The 18,491-nt window shown below is 34.1% G+C and overlaps 3 protein-coding genes and 1 pseudogene across 3 annotated transcripts; 2 read left to right on the plus strand and 2 right to left on the minus strand.

The window, feature by feature from the left end:
- Positions 1 to 5,475: 5,475 nt before the first annotated feature.
- On the minus strand, positions 5,476 to 7,664 carry LOC131595431 (uncharacterized; annotated as a pseudogene).
- Positions 7,665 to 10,389: 2,725 nt separating this feature from the next.
- On the plus strand, positions 10,390 to 12,583 carry LOC131599892 (nudix hydrolase 9-like). Its single transcript, XM_058872133.1, has 5 exons — positions 10,390 to 10,775; positions 10,851 to 10,925; positions 11,017 to 11,073; positions 11,295 to 11,960; positions 12,452 to 12,583. Exons 1-4 carry the CDS (start codon positions 10,680 to 10,682, stop codon positions 11,457 to 11,459), a joined length of 393 nt encoding a protein of 130 aa, XP_058728116.1. The 5' UTR covers positions 10,390 to 10,679; the 3' UTR covers positions 11,460 to 11,960; positions 12,452 to 12,583.
- On the plus strand, positions 12,117 to 13,864 carry LOC131598034 (plastid division protein PDV1-like). The gene is made up of 3 exons (XM_058870682.1): positions 12,117 to 12,137; positions 12,452 to 13,257; positions 13,644 to 13,864. Exons 1-2 carry the CDS (start codon positions 12,117 to 12,119, stop codon positions 12,956 to 12,958), a joined length of 528 nt encoding a protein of 175 aa, XP_058726665.1. The 3' UTR covers positions 12,959 to 13,257; positions 13,644 to 13,864.
- A 1,518-nt stretch (positions 13,865 to 15,382) lies between these two features.
- On the minus strand, positions 15,383 to 16,702 carry LOC131599893 (probable F-box protein At4g22030). Its single transcript, XM_058872134.1, has one exon. The coding sequence runs from the start codon at positions 16,691 to 16,693 to the stop codon at positions 15,461 to 15,463; it is 1,233 nt and encodes a 410-aa protein (XP_058728117.1). The 5' UTR covers positions 16,694 to 16,702; the 3' UTR covers positions 15,383 to 15,460.
- Between the last annotated feature and the right edge of the window lie 1,789 nt (positions 16,703 to 18,491).

An 18,491-nucleotide genomic window follows, 5' to 3' on the forward strand; every position in this document is an offset into this window, starting at 1 on the left:
TTTACACACAATTTCTAGTAAAACTCGTATTTGGATATCGGAAATTTCGAATTGGATACCATAAATTTACTTTTTACTACATGTCCTTAGTGATTTTTTTTCGTATTTTCTTTGTTTGTAGGATAAATAATAGTAAGGGCATTTTTGTCATAACAAAATATAGGAGGGGTGCCAGGTATAACTTGGGGGTGGCAAGTTAAACCCTCCAACTTGGCGAAGTTCCAAGAAGAGAGATGGCCTGCGAAATAAAAGACCCAAAATGCTTCATGAAGTGATTACGTCGGATCAAGAAGAATAGAGATCTAGATTCTAGAGATCTGTGAATACCCATCGCTTGAGAAAAGGGTTTCGAAGAGAAGATTATATGAACAAAAACTCTAAGACTTTACTATAAAAGTCAAATGAAGAATTCATATTCAGATACACACTATTTTAATCATACATATCTCTCGCTTTCAGCCGGCAATAACTTGGGCTTTGAAGTGTTTGTAGGTACCCCTCCTCCAATTTTCGTCGTTGAACCAAAGCATGGAGTATTTAGAGCCAAATGCATAAATTTACCATCAAATCCTAATTCACATTTCATTCTGAGGAGGAAAAATCCATCCTGAATTAATTGTCGTTGTCTATGAGAAATTGTCTTCAACATTTCCATTCCTTTTCACTTTGATGGTGAATTATGACGAAAGTCTAACCAGATTTTTAAATAATAGAATAAGAAAAAAGGGTTCTCTAAAGAGCCTCCTGAGGAGCACTCAGAGATGAATAAGACATACCCATAAGCAAGACGATCGTGTTGAAAGATCAGAGTGAAAGAAATGGAGAATAACACTGCTCGCTTCAAAACTTACACTCTTTGACGTAATCTTCAGTCGATGGGATGATATCCACACAGTAGTCTGCATCCTAGGAAAAATTTGCATGCATATTGGGAAGACCCACTTCTCCTATTATGGAACCGAAATTGATCGAAGAACGATGGTTGCGAGGAAGGTGGGTGAACTTTAGCGTCAAATGTGGTGGAGAATGGACTGACCTGTAAGGAGGAGAAACATGAATGAAATTTGAATTTGAAATTTTGTACTTGAAATTAGTGTGCGTACCCTTTATATAGTGGATCAGTTATAACAACCCATTATGCTCTAGGTGCGCGATGCAGGAGTCGTTGGATGTATCCTGGTCCTGGATATCATGCACTCTTCTTCATGGTAATTTCCATGTGCTGGAGAAATTGGAGTGAATCATTGTTTTCTATGGGTCGTGTCGATGGTCGCCCAGGTCAACCTATAACAATTTCCCCCAAGCCCTTGTGATTGTATGATAGTGCGAGGGTTTATCGTATTCACCCCGTTTACACAGGTGATTCCTTTAGATTTAATGGAATGTCAAGAGAAGATATTATTGTTGTTGGGAATTCGCGCCTCTAATGCGTTCATGCTTCAAATGTCTTTCTGTATCTTCCATCATAATGATCTCCGGGAACTGAAATACTTTAGTGCCTCTCCGAGGTTATATGGAGAAATGATAGGTTTTTTGCTTTAAGTAAGTTATCACACAATTATTGAAGAGTTACTTTCTCATATTCTTGAGACATTATTTTAGCTTCATTGTTATCTACATTCTCTACGACACCATTCCTTTATGTACTTAAGGAAAGTAATGTTCATCATGAGTCGACAATTAAAAGAAGATACTTAAGCCTCATGGGTTAATCGTGTTTCTTCATAAATTGTCTCTGCTGTTGTTTGTGAAGGTGATCTCGATGAAGCCTTTTTAGACGTAGGTCAATCTTTGGATTGAGGTTTATTGATCCCCAATGAAGACAATAGAATATGTACTGATTATTGTGAACGTGTCGTTCCTTTCTATGAATGTAGCGTCTCGGTCATGGGCCTTCAGTTGCCCTTTAAGAGCTTTGAAATAGAAGTCCTGAATCACTTGATTGTTGCCCCCTAGCAGCCGTAACTTGCGAGTTGGACATATGTTAAAGTTTTGCAGTACTATTGTGAATATCAAAAGGGGAAACCATCTTTGTCCATTTTCTTCCATCTCTTCAAATTACAACATAGCTTTATGGTTCAGACACAGGGTCAAGATTTGATTAATCTAGTGAAACTTATTCATAACTTCGGAACATTTTCGAAGGGTCTTAAGCATTTCAAAAATAGATTCTTTCTGGTCATCCCTCTCCATAAAAAGGATCATGTAACGGTATGCACCATAGGGATCAGGGTGGAAGACATATGTACTAGCTTGTTTCTCAAGTATTGGAATAAATGTCATTTTATGATGGGGAATGAATTGTATGTCTATAAAGAAAATTATTTATCGCAGGAGGATCTTTATCTAAAAAGATGACTGGATGGTTTCGTCAAAGAGTTGGGTTATGCTAGGGATGTACTCCTCGGGACGAGGTTTCATAGAAACATTTCAAATGGCTTATTGAGACCCGTTTATTAATGGATGCTCACACCATTGAGGAGAGGAAGGTAAATTTTTATTAGCTTCAAATGTATTTTGTCCCCTTGTCGTCAATTATTTTATATATAATGAGCTTACTTTAGTAATCATTATTTGCATATTCGATGAAGAATGAAGAAGCAATCCACCATCTTAGGAGAGAAATTTTGCCCGCCCTGACTGCTACGTGACCTTCGAAGTCTTCAAGGTTGGTCGATGCTCCTTCCCCCTCTTCGGCCTCAGATGTTGAATGTCCACCAACTTCCACTTAGTTCGTCCCCGAACCAAATCGTACCAGGAGAGGTTTATCTCTGATACCATTTGTAATACCCCAGACAACTTTCAAGATTACTAACGGGTCCCACAAACTAATACATGTTTTTCAGCATTCTTTTTTCTCACTCACACGCTTTCTGGGAAACTTCCCATAATATCACCCTTCCAAATACTACTCCAAGTCAACCCTCCTTAACTGTGGAGTTCTTATTTGTTAGACTACCGAAAAGAAGATCCATCCTTCGGTTGGAGATACAAATAGAATGAGATACGAACATCTTTTGGTCAAAGCATTATTGTATTATAACATCGATTCAAAGACAACATCCTTTATTCAGAGTTAGTTGTCAACATCTCTCCAATGGGTTTGAATTTTATATATCATGAAGCCAAGCGAGCAAAGAAAATAGGATCAGATGGTTCAAAGTGTGGTTGTACACTTAGGAAGATGTAGAATCTTCCACGTGCTTGTTTAATTGCAAAGAAAATGAAGGTTGCTACATCGATACGTATGGATGAGATTTACACTCACTGGAAAATACTATGTTTTAATGATGATGATGTGCCGAAGGATGATAAATTAAATATATCTATCATTACCGAATGAAAAGTGATCCATGGGAGATTCATGAAAGCTTATGACAACATGAAATAACATATCAAAGAGTAGGTGAGGAAGATTCCCACAAGTTTACATCTTAACCAAGGAAGAAACTTTCGATTATATCCTTCCAATAATCAAACTTGTCTCCATCAAAGAGTGAAGGTTTAGTAGATTAATGATCTTTGTCATTGTTAATAGCTGCCATTTTTTGTTTCAAAATTGGATCTTTATCTGACACGATTAAGTGTTTGATATAAACAATCAATACCAAAACCGGAGCTTTGATGCAATTGAAGGTTCAAAGAAACACAAGAAATGGGGTTTGAATTGGGTTTTTAGATTAAAACTTATTCCTACCCAAGAACACAAACAACAAAACTTATAACAAAAATAAAAACATAAGTATTTTTATCCTGGTTCGACATTAACTAAGCTAATTCCAGTTCACCCATCAAGGTGATTTTGCCTTCTCAATAAGAACTAATCCACTAATCAAAGATTTAATTACAACCTCAATGACAACTTGTCAAAGACTTCTTGAGAATACTGACAATATTCTAGTCTCTCAAGGAACTAAATCAGAGTTACAAAACAAAGATTGTGTTTACAAATTGCTTCTCAAAAAGTTGATACACAAAAATGAATTTCAAACCTTTACACTCTAGAAAATATACAATGAAACGTTCAAAGTGTAGTAATGAAGGTTTTCTTTCAAAGAATTTCTTCTTGTTGTTGTTGTTCTTTCTTTTCTTTTCTCTATGCTTTGTTCTTGTCTTTCACACTTCCATTTCTTTCAAACTTTCAAGGCCTCTTTATATAGATGAAGAATAAATTCGTTGGAGGGTGGAATTGGAATATCTTTAATTTCACAGTTGTATTAAGATGCTTGCAGCGAATAATGGGTGTGAGGATGGAACGAGTGAAAACAACTATGGTAAAATAGTACAATCCTTTTTCTAGATTTTTAGTTGAGGCTCTTGCCATATATTCTTCTTTCAATCATTATCTTTTAGTCAGAGGCTTCGAATACAAGTTGATGAAGCTTGAGTAGAGTTCAGAGCCTGTCTTTAGAATCTGGTGACAATGAGACTTCAGAGTCTATAGAGTTAAGAGTCCAGAGACTCGAAATATCAGAGTCTTAAGCAGAGCCATTTTGAATAGATTATTGCAGAGGTATAGACTTGGTAAACCAGATGCCTGACTTTCATTTAAACACACATTTGTTTCTTCCTTTGGTTCATAGTGCATCTATAATTCAAAGTTTGCTTCGTCCATACTTGACTTCTTCAGAGTCATAATCTGTTTTCTTTGATCTACGCACTTAACAAACTAATTAGAATAAAAATTGTTCCCTATACATATTAAGCTTTGTTATCATCAAAACTCAAGGATGGTTGCAGAGCCAAACTTGTTCCAACATATTTCACCATTACGAAACAAATGGTCTGATTGAAGTGGATGCGCCAACTGCAAGATTGACAGAAAATGTTCTAATGATTTTGCAACGTTCTGATGAAATGTAATGTTAAATTTATGTTGACGATTATCTATGTAATGTTACGTATTTAGATGTTAGTTTATGTTTTTCGTCAAGTTTCTACATCTGTTACTAATTAGCTGGTTTGAGCTAACAGAGTGTATTCTAGATATGCAACTCTGAATTCATCCTAATATGAATACAAAGGTGCACCTTCGATCATTTTTTTGAACAATATGGGACGACTCACTCACAAAAGCGTTGGTAATGTTTAATATGGATGTGTCCGAATATGCATATCCAAAATCTAAACGTATATGTGATTTTTCCTAAATTCATATTCTTTTGGGCCTTAATCACTCATCTTTGAGAATCTTCTACTTTGGAGTTAAAGTGGTTTTTCCATCTGTAATTGTAATACATCTCTATATATCAATTTATGTTTCTCTTGATTTTCCAGATAAACATGTTGTAACCAAAAATTCTATTTGGCTCATTTATTGATTTAAGGCACAAATCCAAAATCCAATAGCTAATAGATTTCTTAAATCCCATAGAAAGACATTGCTTAGATAGAAAAAAAATTATGAATAGAAAAAATAAACCGAGAGAAGTGAACAGTTAAGAAGGGAACACTCTGGCACAAGAAAAACACGGCTTAAATAGAAAAAAAAAAATATAATTCTAAAATAAATTAAGTTCCAGGAGATATCAAGAACTATTTCAGGGCATCCCTTCATAGTGAAGGATCAGAAGCTGTAAAAGTTACATATGTGCAGAAAAAACAAATCAGCACTATATTTCTGTCATCACTCAAAAAGAAACTCACACTTTGTTAGGACAAAATTGGTCCAAATTCAACTATGAAGTGAAACTCCTCCTATTTCTTGAGAAGCATGTTACAAGGATTGATAAACTGTTACCTGCAAACTGCCATGGAAATCCCGAAAAAAGTATAGAAGAAAAGAAGCCGCCTTAAATGTTTCTCACGTATTCTTTTTGGAATTTGAACGTGAGAATCTCATGTCAACGGATTTTAGTTGGCCACGGAGGTTCTCGTTCTCCTCAAGTAAGCGGTCATACTCAAGAAGGAACCCTTCAGATTGTTTTCTCAGAGCACCTATACTGGCTTCTGCAGCACCGACCCCTTTATTTTTGGAGTGCAGTTCAGATTCTAGCCGATCAACTTCCGCCCTCAACTTAGCTGCTTCTTGCTCCATTGTTTTAGTTTCCTCTGAAGTTGTGTTTTTGGCATCCTCGGACCCTCGCATTTGTTTTTTAACTGCTTCCATGCTCTTTCTTCGGATCCGGAGTTCTCTTATGTAATGGTGTAGTCTGTCTATCATGAGTGCAAGAAAAAGGACAGAACCTGCAAATAAATGAATAATTGACCAAGGATGAATAATGCTCACATGCCATAGAGAAGGCCGTTAATTAAATCCTCAGCAACTCAACAGCATATTTTTTGTCGGATATAAGAAATATAATTTTACCTTCTTAGCTATGTTTGTAAAAATGTGACCGAGGTAGTGAAAATCAAAGAAGACAGAAATATTTTGAAAAGTTCAACAGAATACAATCTAAGCTGTAAAGTTCAACAGAATACTAGATGCTTTCTGGCTGTGAGACAGAGTCCTAAGTAAGTAATACCATAAGCAAGTAACAAAAACATTTTCTAAAGCTCACATTTCTCATCTAGTTTAGAAATTCAAATATCTCACACGTATGCTTCTTCAACATTCATTCTAAGCCGTTGTAAAAATCAGCAGTAAAAAGCAACACATACATTCAAAGAATAACCCAATAAAAAATTAGGCAAACAATCAATGAAGCATCAAGGACAACCTATGAAGCAAATAAAGAATTAGGCAAACAATCAATGAAGCCTCATGGACAATCTATGGAGCACAGATACTCTTTGATTGGACGTCACTATGTGATCGAGCCACATCCGCGTATGACATCCATACAACAATTCAGACAAATGTGTCCAATAAAACTAACTGCTTTTTCTTTGCTTCAATGTGTCTATACTCGTGTCATATCGGGTGTCTGTGTCAAATTCAATATCCGTGTCGAATTCAATTCAATGCATAATAGATACTCCTTGGACCTTAAATAGAAGCAAAATTAATAATGTAATGGGACAAATACACGTACAAAAATGTCTCTATATGCTTATATTTAAGGCCACAAATGAAATCACAAACAGAATGCAAAGAACTCAATGAATTAATTAAGCAAGCAATTGCAAATAACATTGCTACACCATTCACCATTGAATCTGAATACATAAAACATTCCAAGATATGAATAAAAAATTAATCAGTCATGCAAAAGAAAAAGAAAGAATACCCATGAGTGTTGCTTCGAGGAGATGCTTGGCCATAAGAACCTGATCGGTAGGATTAACAGCCCCGCCATCTTCGATCTCCCGTTTCTGAAGATTAACCATACTATAAACACTAGAACACAACACAACAACAAGAGTCCCCGCAACCGTTTTCACCATAAGCGGTCCACGCCCTCGCTTCAACCGATCCAACCCCATTATCACAAGCTTCCTCAGCGGAGTCTTGAACAACAGCAACGCAATCGTCGCTGCTTCGGAAAATATCACCGTGAATAACAGCTGAATCATCTTCAACACCGATCAATCAATTCAATTGTGTTCCGGATCTTAACAATTGAGAGAGATTTGTGAGAGGTTGTTGCGCATTAGTGTTTGTTAGTATGATGATGAATGAGTGAATCTGAATCACGAGAATTGAAGATGTGAGAAGAGAAAAGAAGAGACCCTTTCAAAAGCTCAACAAACAAATTAATGACCATTTTTTTTTGGTTTTAAAATATGAAATCATGTTTTACTTTCGCCTAAATTAGTGCCGACGTCCCGAAATTAATTTTAATTAACATTTATTGATTTTTTAAATTAGGAATAGATAGCGATGTTTTGTTATATTTATATTTTTTGCAATAAATAATTTACATATATGATATAATAAAATCAAACTTATACAATGAAATTACGAATATAATTACTAGTAGAAGATATATTTTTTTCCATAAATACTATGCACTTTTAACATAATTGAATAAAATAACTATATTGATCGTGATTTTGATTTTTAGGGTTATCTTTATTAAAATTTTAGTGTATTTATTTTTATATCTAAATATTTGTCCATATCTTTTAATATATTAGTCGATAAATATTTGTCTAATTTTTTAGACTTATTTGTATTTTTAATTCGTTATTTTGATATTTTTTAAATTTTAGTTTTTTTTTTATGATTGTATTGAATAACTTTTTTAAAAAAAAATTTAGATAGTATTAATACATCGTGTGTTTTGTTGAGATGGGATATTACTTCGTCTCAAAATAATTTTTTTTAAGGTTGTTGTATATAGATTAAGAAAATTAATGATTTAATAATTAAATATAACAATTTTATAGAACTGTTCTTAATTATTATTGGTCGTTGTAAAGGTATAGTATGATGTAATCAGTAATGCACACAATAATTATTAGGGAAAAATTAATAAAAATTAATTAATTTTGTATTAAAAACACAAAAAGACTCTTATTTTAGGATAACTTTTCTAGACTAGAAAGACTCTTATTTTGGAACGGAGGGAGTAATAACTTGCCGTGGTATGATTTGGATACAAAAATATAATATTCATATATAACATTGTTAATTATGATATAAAATAAAATAATATTATTAAATAATTATTATTTATTTACAAAATAAATAAACTTTTTTAATTATGATTTTAATTTTTTTTTTGAAAAATTAATTAATTAATTAATTGAAGTTTTAAAAGATAAATTTGTGGTGGAAAGAAAATCAAACCTTCAATCTAAGGAGGGTTTGGGCCAACTAAGTATATCAAATGTTTCATTATCACTTGATAATTATTTATTAAACAATATTATGAATTAAGCTTTGAGATGTAGGTGTATGTTAATCATGTAATGATGATATAATAATGATATTGTGGTTAATATCTATTTCCCCGATCATTCGGACTATTTTTGACAAATTCTCTGTAAAAAAGAGTTTGATAAACTTTTCTAACATTTGAAGATTCTCTTATTTTGCACCTTCATCAGACCCAGTCATCATAAAAGTTGACGTGACACTGTTTTTTCTCATTTTTCTTTAATGTTTATTCCACATGTGTATTTCACTTATTGAAATAATCTAAGAAAGTTAATGCAAATATAATTAACCAAATCCTCATTTTCGTCTTCTCCATCCTCCATATTCCTCCATCGTTAATGAAAATCTCAAAAAGTTCAAAGTCAAGCATGTCTTCAAATGGAAGAATCACTCAAAATTGTTGACATCATCTTTCAATGAAGATGTTTATTTTAAAGTTAATGCAAATCCTGAGAGAAAATACTAGAAGTGCAAGTATGAGGATAGATGTTCAAACCTCAAATACCACAACCAACTATTCTTGTGGTCGACAACTGTTTTTGGGCATTGTACCTCAGTCGAACTGATCATGGTCTTAAGTTTCATATTCTTCGACAGGGGAGATTTTCAGACCAAACTATTTTGAGTGTTGAACAATTCAAAAGCTTCATCTTTCATAACCACTGAGAAACTTTTTTCAACCAGTTATCTAACACTTAGAAAATTGCATTTCATTCCAGTCACAGAAAGTACAAATTTGATCATGGCTTTTGCTCTGTTGCTCCTTTGAATAACTATGTTGCTAATACCTTCTGCTTCTAACGAGCTATTATCAGCAAGTTTGACCTTGCTATTCTTCGACTCGTGGAAATCTGTTAACCACTTTTCTAGGAATAATGTGACTCGAGCAGCCTGTGTTGAGAAATCATATTTTGGCGTTGACATGCTCATCTGCAACTGCAGACATAACCACCATATATTCATAATCATCTGAATCTTGGCATGCAAGGTTCGCTCCTTCTTTCTTGCCTTTTGTCACTCACTTGTCTTTCTTGTACCAATAATTCTTGCCCAAATGACCCTATTTTTCACAGTTATAGCACCGCACACCTTTTATTCTTTTCTTTGTCTTTCTGAAAAGAGTTTCCTTTCCCTCTTTTTGAGGATTCAAAAGCCCTACCATCACCCTTATGCTTTTGAGGGTTCGACCAAGACTTCTTGCTCCGAGTCTTGTCTCTTTTTCCTTTGAACTTGTTAGAACCGCCATGCTTCTTTCATGTCTGAGCCTATAGTGCTTGTATCGAATCTTGAACCCATTTCACTATGCCAAAAATGACTTTAGGCAGCGCACCTTAGACAGCGCTTATTTCCAAAAGCGCTGCTATAAGTTAAATAAAAAACAAAATACGGAAAGCACACACGAAATTGTGTGAAAGCGCTGCTAAAAGGCCCATCTTAGACAGCGCTTATGAAAAGCACTGCTAAAAGGCCCATCTTAGACAGCGCTAAAAGGCCCATATTAGGAAGCGCTGCTAAAGACCCTCTTTAGAAAGCGCTTTCAACAAGCGCTGCCTTAGGCCATTTATAAAAATTAAAACAAAATGACAGAAGCCCTAAATTCAGTCTAATTCCCTCTTCTCTCTTCCACAGACGCACAAGCACGAACTCCATCCACCCTCTATTAACAACCGTCGTTCTCCCTCCGTTCACAGTTGCAAGAGCACGAACTCCCTCCGCCCGCCGTTCACAGCCGTCGCTGTCCCTCCTTTCACAGTCTTCGTTCTCCTCTCCGCCCTCCGTTCACATCCGCTCTTTTTCTCACAAAACAAAGGAAACCCTAACGAAGAAACCTTCAGATGTGACATATACTTTGAACCATGGCATTATTGGGTCAGTGGAAGCATCAAACTCTAACTCTCTCATCGACGTAGCCATGGAGAAGGAGAAGAAATCTAGCAATTTAACTAACACAGAACCTTCCTCCTTCAAGCTTCTTGCGTCATGCCCTTCTGGTCTCTCTCCATCACAGGTTCCCTCATCTTCCAACTTCTTAACACTCACTTTTCCCGCAATAATCTACTAAATTCATCACTCGCTTTTGAAGGTCTATGTTGAATTCGGTGACGCCTACGATCGAATCCCTCACTCTGACCTAACCTTGGAAAACTCCATCTCTGAGGTTTGTCACATTCCTTTCGCATTGTGATTTGTTTCTATATTCTTTCGTTGCTTGTATTTGTGATTACTTTTTCTTTATTTCTGCTGCACAGATTTGGGAGCAGAGAAGTGTACAAAACAAATCTCTCTTCAATGGAAATAAATTCAGAGTATCAGATTTTCTTACCTGCAATGATATTTAAATGGAAAAAATGTATAAAATATACAGCACCAAAATCCCCTGAAAAAAATAATGCCGACACGTGTCAGTGTCATTGTCATATTTCGAATTTCCATGGTTTGGTGTATAAGAGATGATTTATTTTAGTAAGGTTTGAGTTTGATGCTCTGACTAATAGTGTGTGTATCTTTTTTGTTGAAAATATCACAGTATGGAGGGCATGTTCTGCACACTGGAGGTGAATCTGACAATGAGCCACATGTATGCCTTCACCTAGGTTTGACGGATTATAGGTTGCTTCTCAGTGCTCATCTTGGAGTTGTTTCATTTTTATTTATCATGGTTAGTGATATTGATATGATAGGATTACAATGATTCTCGAATCTTGAATGATAAACTATAGTCTTAATGTTTGTGTGGATGCCTTTGCGATGTTAATCTATATCTATTTCAATGTTTGTGTTCATGAGTTCTAATGCGTGTTCATTGTTGACAATGATAGATTAATAATAACTGAAGTGATACGTTTGTTGGAAACATTTTGTTATCTCTAGTGTTTTCTTGAAACCAGTAGAGTATATTTTGAATGTTGTCTTGAAGAATATCACGAATTCCTCTCACGTTAAAAATGACGCGGTTGCCACCGAAACGACACGCGACAGTGCCGGTTTTATTTTCGTGAAGGATTTTCGGCCGCAGAGTGAAGATGGCGATGACCCTGTTCGTGAAGCGAAGAGTCTTAATGCTATAAGGACCGCGCTCGAGAATCTTGAAGACCACAAAAATGGCTGCAACTGACTCCTGTGAACTGCAACACAATGGAGGGCACTGTATCGCCAGGGGCCCTGCCGCAACAATGTTATTGTGCTGCAATTGGTAATCCTAATTATGCTATGTACCTGTTAATGCTATTTATAATGATAATAGAAGTCAAATACCAATGTATTACAATTCCATCTCAATGAGAATACTATTGTTACAAGATTAACATTTGACGGTGAGGATGAAATATAGCCTTTGTATTCATAAAGAATGGCCCAATTGTTGTTAAAGGTAATGAATATAAATAATGTTCCATGGAAAGGAAGGTTTGTATAACAGGGATAAGTATGATTTAATGAGTAAAATGTAAAGGTATATTATTTGGTTTATGTGATGGTTAAGATGTTTAATGCATAAAATGAGCCGACAATATATATAGGTTGTAGACATTGTTTGTCCTTTAGTTTCTTCTGGAACTTGAGAAGGTTTATTAATCAGTTAATTATATGCTTGATTTCCTTATCATGAATTTTTCGGCCCCACCTTATTTGTTTTTTGAATATGGTTTTGTTCTAAATTATAATTTTATTCTGTTTGATATGTAGACCATTCAGACACAGCAGCGTGTTGAAAGAGATGCTGCAATTGCTCGTTTGGAACAGAGTAGAATTGTTCTTGCAATGAGACTGTCGGAACACCGTGGTAAAAAATATAAAGTCATTGAAGAAGCTCTTGCTTTTGTTGGAGATGTACAGGATGCAAGCGGCCTTATTTCACCTGAAGTTTTTGGACAACCAAAATGTACAGCTGAGAATTTTGTAGCTGATAAAGGGAAGAGATCTAATATACTCATTAGTGCTTTTGTCTCGAGTTTCAATTTTGTGAAGAAATCTTTCGGGTTGGATCATATGGGTGGAATAGTGGGCAATGCTGCTTTGGTTGCTGTTAGTATGATTACTATGCTTCATTTACATCAGGTAACTAACCATGGACATCCATTTAGGGAAGAAAATAGAAATCACGGTAACAGAACTATGAGAATAGCTACTCAATTGGATTCTTCGTCCGGTGCCCATTCCAGTAATCTGGATGTATTGTTGGCTCGAGGTTAGGATTTAACCTCGATCATTATGGTGGAATGATAAGGGTTATGCCTCTAGCAATGTGTTTGTTTTCTTTCTTTCTTTTTTTATTCTTTCTTTTGTCAGTGCTCTTGGTCCTTTGTTTTTTCTTGGTTTCAGCGGAGGGCTGAAACCTGGTCCGGGAATAGGAGAGAATATGCTAAAATGGAGGCATGCCTACTCTAGGCAGTTTGCTCGATGTGAATTGGTATAGTTTGATGTTGAGTTTCTTGATGAAATCGCAGGTGAAAAATGGAATGGAGACTGCATATTATATGCCTTCAATGCAGGTTCGAATTTAAACTCGGGAAATGCTTGGATTAAATCATTTAAGCCTATCTATCTACTGACATAAAACACTTGTGAGACAGTTTTATAAAGTTCATGGAAACACCTTATGATATGTCTATAAGTTTGTTTCAGCTTATTTCCATAAGCTCTCCAGGATCTCCAGGATGGCTTATAAAATAGTTTTGAATAATGATGAACTTTGTCAAATATGCCCTTTGTTCAAGTTTATATTTCCTTGATTTTTCTTGATGTTACTAATCCTCCTTCATTTCTTTTGATTTCATGTGATGAATGTAATGGTTGTTCTGAAATGTGTCATGGTTCCATTATTTTATATAAAGCATTGGTTTCATGTATAGTTGACAACCTCTTTCTGATTTTCCAGGGACTGCTGTTGACAACAAAATTTGGCAAACAAATGGAAGTTGACACAAAAGCACAATCACATAATTTGGCAAAATACAACTTAAAGGTGCTGATGTAGAAGATAGAGCTAACAAGTTCATTGTTTTATTTTTTTAGAAATTCTCGAAGATAGTAATATGTAGATTTAACATCAATTTAGCATTTTAGAATTTTCAAGTTGTTGTATATATCATTAATTATATATATGTAGATTTTTTGTATATGCAAATTTGGTGATATATATATGTATAATTTTCAAGTTGTTGTTTTATATATTAAAACTATCAAATCTGGTGTCAAATATGGTAAAAATCTGGTGCAAAATATGGCCAAAAATTCTGGTAAAAATTTATTTTATATGAAAGCGCTGCATAAAGTTGGGAATAGACAGCGCTTTAAAAGAGAAGCGCTGCCTAAAGGGTGCCTTTAGCAGCGCTTTCAGAAAAAAACGCTGGCTAAAGGTGGCCTTTAGCAGCGCCTAAAGAGGCTTTTTCTTTAAAAAAAATTCAGAAAAGCGCTGCCTAAAGGGGGCCTTTAGCAGCGCTTTCTAAGTAAAAGCGCTGCGTAAAGGGGGCCTTTAGCAGCGCTTTCTAAGTAAAAGTGCTGGCTAAAGGGGGCCTTTAGCAGCGCTTTCAAGGTTAAAAAAAGCGCTGCCTTTACCTACAGCAGCGGTGGAATAGACAGCGCTTTAAAGCGCTGCCTAAAGCCAAAAAAAGCGCTGTCTTTTTACTTGTTTGGCGTAGTGTTTTCTTTCGACAATCCTCATCTCATGTGCCTCTAACGAACCAACCAAATCTTTTAGTTTTAGGGTTTCAAGATTGTTAGATTCTTGAATAGCTATGATAATATGATCAAAGTGAGAGGTCAATGTACGCATTACAATCTCAACTATATCATCTTATCAGTTAGGGTTTCACCACAACCTTTCACGAGATGGACAAGATTCTGCACATTCGAGACATATCCTGCAATATTTTCTTCTTCTCCCTTCTGCAATAATTCATACTGCCTTTGCAGTGTCTGCAACTTGACTGTTTAAACATTCTCACCTCTTTCATAATATTTGAAAATAATATCCCATGCCTCCTTAGTCGATTCAACATGATAAATCTGATCAAAATTTGTCGCATCTATCGTTGACTGAATACAAAATGCAGCATGACAGTGTTTCTTCTTGGCATCCTTGTGACTGAATTTTTAAGCATCAGTTGCGCTGTCAACAAGTCCAGGAACGCCATTGAAGACAACTTCATGGGTTTCATGGAAACTGAACATGGATTTCATCTGCTTGCTCCATTGGATCCAATTCTTGTTGTTAAGAATTGGGAATAATGTTGCCACCATTCACCTCAGTAGCAAAACGATTCACAATATCTGGAAACACGACCACTATTGTGTAGTTCTTGAAAACACGATCAAGAAACTAACCGGAAGTTCTAGATACCAATTTGTTAGTGCCCGAAACACTTTTAATGAGGAGAGAATGAGAGAGAATGAAGAATAAAGATTGTTATTATTGAAGGTAATAATAGAAACTAAATTACAATATGTATTTATATACGACTAAGTGTCTTGTATTTTAAGTAACTAATAACAAACTCTAACCCTAACTATCTGGGCTTGGACTACTTAATTTAAGTAACTAAGATTAATAAATTGATCAAAATCAATAAAATATTTTGAAAATTTCTCATAATTAAAAACAAATTTTTATTTCCATCTATTTATTATTAAAGCTAAAGTCTAAAACTCATGTATTAGCCCATAACAATAGTATAATACATGTAACAAATAATACTAAAAAAGTTTGTTAGCAAACTCTTCACAAGCATTATCATCATCATCATTAGAAAATTGTCTAAGTTCAGAGAGACTTCTACCTAGCTGTAAAGCAACTTTGATTTCAAACAACTCTCCATTTTCTCTTTTACAATAATCTTCTTCATTTACATTTAGCTCTATAGTCTCTTCCATAAGCTTAAATAATCCGCTAGTTGACCTATAAAACTCAAAAACCATCCCAACTTGTCCACCATGTTCTATTGTGTTAACAACACTTGCCATAGCTCCACATATAATCCCAAGCATCACAGGCCAAGATGCATTAACAGAACCCAAAAACACAGAACCAAAAGCTGCAAAACATGTAAATATAGGACCAGAATATGATAGTATCTTGTTAAATTTCAAAACTCTTTTGCTCAACTTCAAGTAGTTTTCTATATCCTTGTTTTTCAAAACCTTAACAATCTTTTTCATTTCCTCTTCCAACCTTATATTCCATCCATTATTATTTTTCCCTTGTAAATCTCTCTGATGTTTCGGCTTCTTCATTCGCGGCCACCACACTGCTGGTTTCACAGTTCGAGGAAATTTCTCGAGCATTGAACCCAACAAAGGAAGAGGAAAAGCTTTATCCAATGCTAAAACTTTCTCCATTGCTTCATTGACATCATCTTCGTTAACATTTTCAAGAGCAAGCCTTGTTCTGAACTCTCCTTGAAGCTGCTTAAAGAATCTAACAGCATTTCTTTGTTCTTCTGCAAGCTGTGATGGCTGAACTTTGTTCATGAACAGAAGCAAACCAGTTGCAGCCATGTAAAGAATTGTTGAAGAAACTTTCAGTGCGAGAAGAGATGATTCAGCTCCGGCCGAAGCAACGGCTGCAAGACCAACCATTGATGAAGCAGAAAGAGTCATCATGTTAACTGATGACAGTAAAAGACCGTTCCAATTGTCGCGCTGGATTCCGATATTCTTGTGCATTTCTATTCTATCCGATACAATCTCCATAATCAAATGAAGCTTAACAACCTCTTTTGAATTTTTGTTGATTTTGGAGTTATGTGGAACATCATTTCTTGTGTAATTATTTAGATAATTCAATTCTGCTACCAAAGATCTGCTATGAAACTTTGGAATGGAGAATTTTGTTACCTGAATCTTCTGCACCTTGTTTCTTGCAGAAATTGCTCTTGTATGAGAATAACAAAAAGAAGAAACTTTGTTTGAAATCAAAGATGTTTCCATGTGCTATATTATCAAATATGTGTCAATATTTAATTATATTATGCTATGATCTTATGGCACATTTGCACATATATATAACCTTATGAACATTTCTATGATATTCTGATATTGTGGAATATTGTCGTTTACATTTTGTCGATTTCTGTGTAGAAGTTTTTGATATGCTGACTTTGAACAGAATTAACGAGTAAACTAACTACCCTGTACACCAACTACAATATTTTTGTTTAAAATAATTAATAATTTACTAAGACCATACTAAAAATATGTATTAAATAAAATTAGCCCCTGCAAAATGAATGTTTAAAAACAGTTTTTTCCACAAACAACAACGAGAAGAAGTAATAAATTACATCACATGGCTACGTCGTGATGTGATTATTTCTTAATTGAGTACATGACCATGCAATACATTTGGTTGTTAAAATATATTACTGAGCTTGATTAAGGGTTACTCCAAGTCATTTTTTTAAAAACATTTATGATCAATCACGAGGTGAATCAAAGGCTTTTACATGGTTTTGACCAAAAAATCCGCGGTTCTACACACACTCACAATCTATGAAATTAATATCACATGTATTGAGTATTGAGTAGGGGCACATGGATCTTCTCCTGCGGAATGCCTAATGCCATTCATGCTGCCCATAATCAAATGGCTAAAGAATTTTGAAATAAAATAATAAAACTAAAATATTGTCTTTGAGTAGGGTGTTGAAATTCAAATCAATTTTAAAAAATTGAAAATTGAAAAGAATATGAATAATACTGTATGTGTTTCAAGGAAAATTCTTAAGTACACATAGATAAAAAATTCTTTTACTCACAATTAATCACAAAATTTTAATTACTTAAAGATAAATTATTTGGTACCCTTTAATTTTAGTTGGGTACCGGTACCCATAGTGTTAATTGATTTAAATTTTAATTTTTTTAAAAAATAAAATAATATTAAAAAATGATGTAGCATTGAATATCTTCATTTGATCGGAGGAATGTACCGGTACCCAACTAAATTCAAGGGTACCGGAGTGTTCACCTTAATTAAAAGATAAATACAAAATTTTCTCTCTCCTTCGTAATCACAACCACCCATATATCCAAATAAAAAGAAATTAAAATTAAAATAAATTAAAATTTTTCTCACTTCTTATTGGTTGTTCCTAAGAATATGAGTTTATGGTAGTTTCCATGCAAGAATTTTTCGTGTTTCAATGTCATTTTTGTAAAAATGACTCCGTTTAAATCAAATTTTGAAATTTTTATCTTTCCCCTTTTCAAAATAATTAATTCATTTTATTTTTCAATATAACATAATAAAATTTATACAAAAATCATCATTAATTCTTTTTTAATGAGAAAATCAATCATCATAAAACTACATTCATAGATACATAGAGGATACAACATTGTTATTCATAAGTTTTTGGACTTTTTTTTAAAAGATCAACTATTTCTGGTGTTAGGAAATAAAAAATATCAAAAGTAAATGATATAAAAGCATGTTAATTTTGAGAATAAAGATTATCATGTTTGACCATTTTACTTGAGGCAACTTTAAGAGTTGTCTGTTCTACTGTAAATTTATTTTTTTTAAATTTCAAATTGATTTTTATAAACCAGTCTAAATATAACCAAACCACATTTTTATTTCTTTATTACTATAAAATATTGTATTATTTACTTATACATACTCAATTTTTTAATATTATTTATTAGATTAGTTTACTCTATTAACTTTTATTATATTAATTTTTAATATATTATATCTTATACATTATATCAAATCTATTATTTT

This window comes from Vicia villosa, linkage group LG4 (assembly GCF_029867415.1).
Source record: "Vicia villosa cultivar HV-30 ecotype Madison, WI linkage group LG4, Vvil1.0, whole genome shotgun sequence".
Taxonomy (NCBI): Eukaryota; Viridiplantae; Streptophyta; class Magnoliopsida; order Fabales; family Fabaceae; genus Vicia; species Vicia villosa.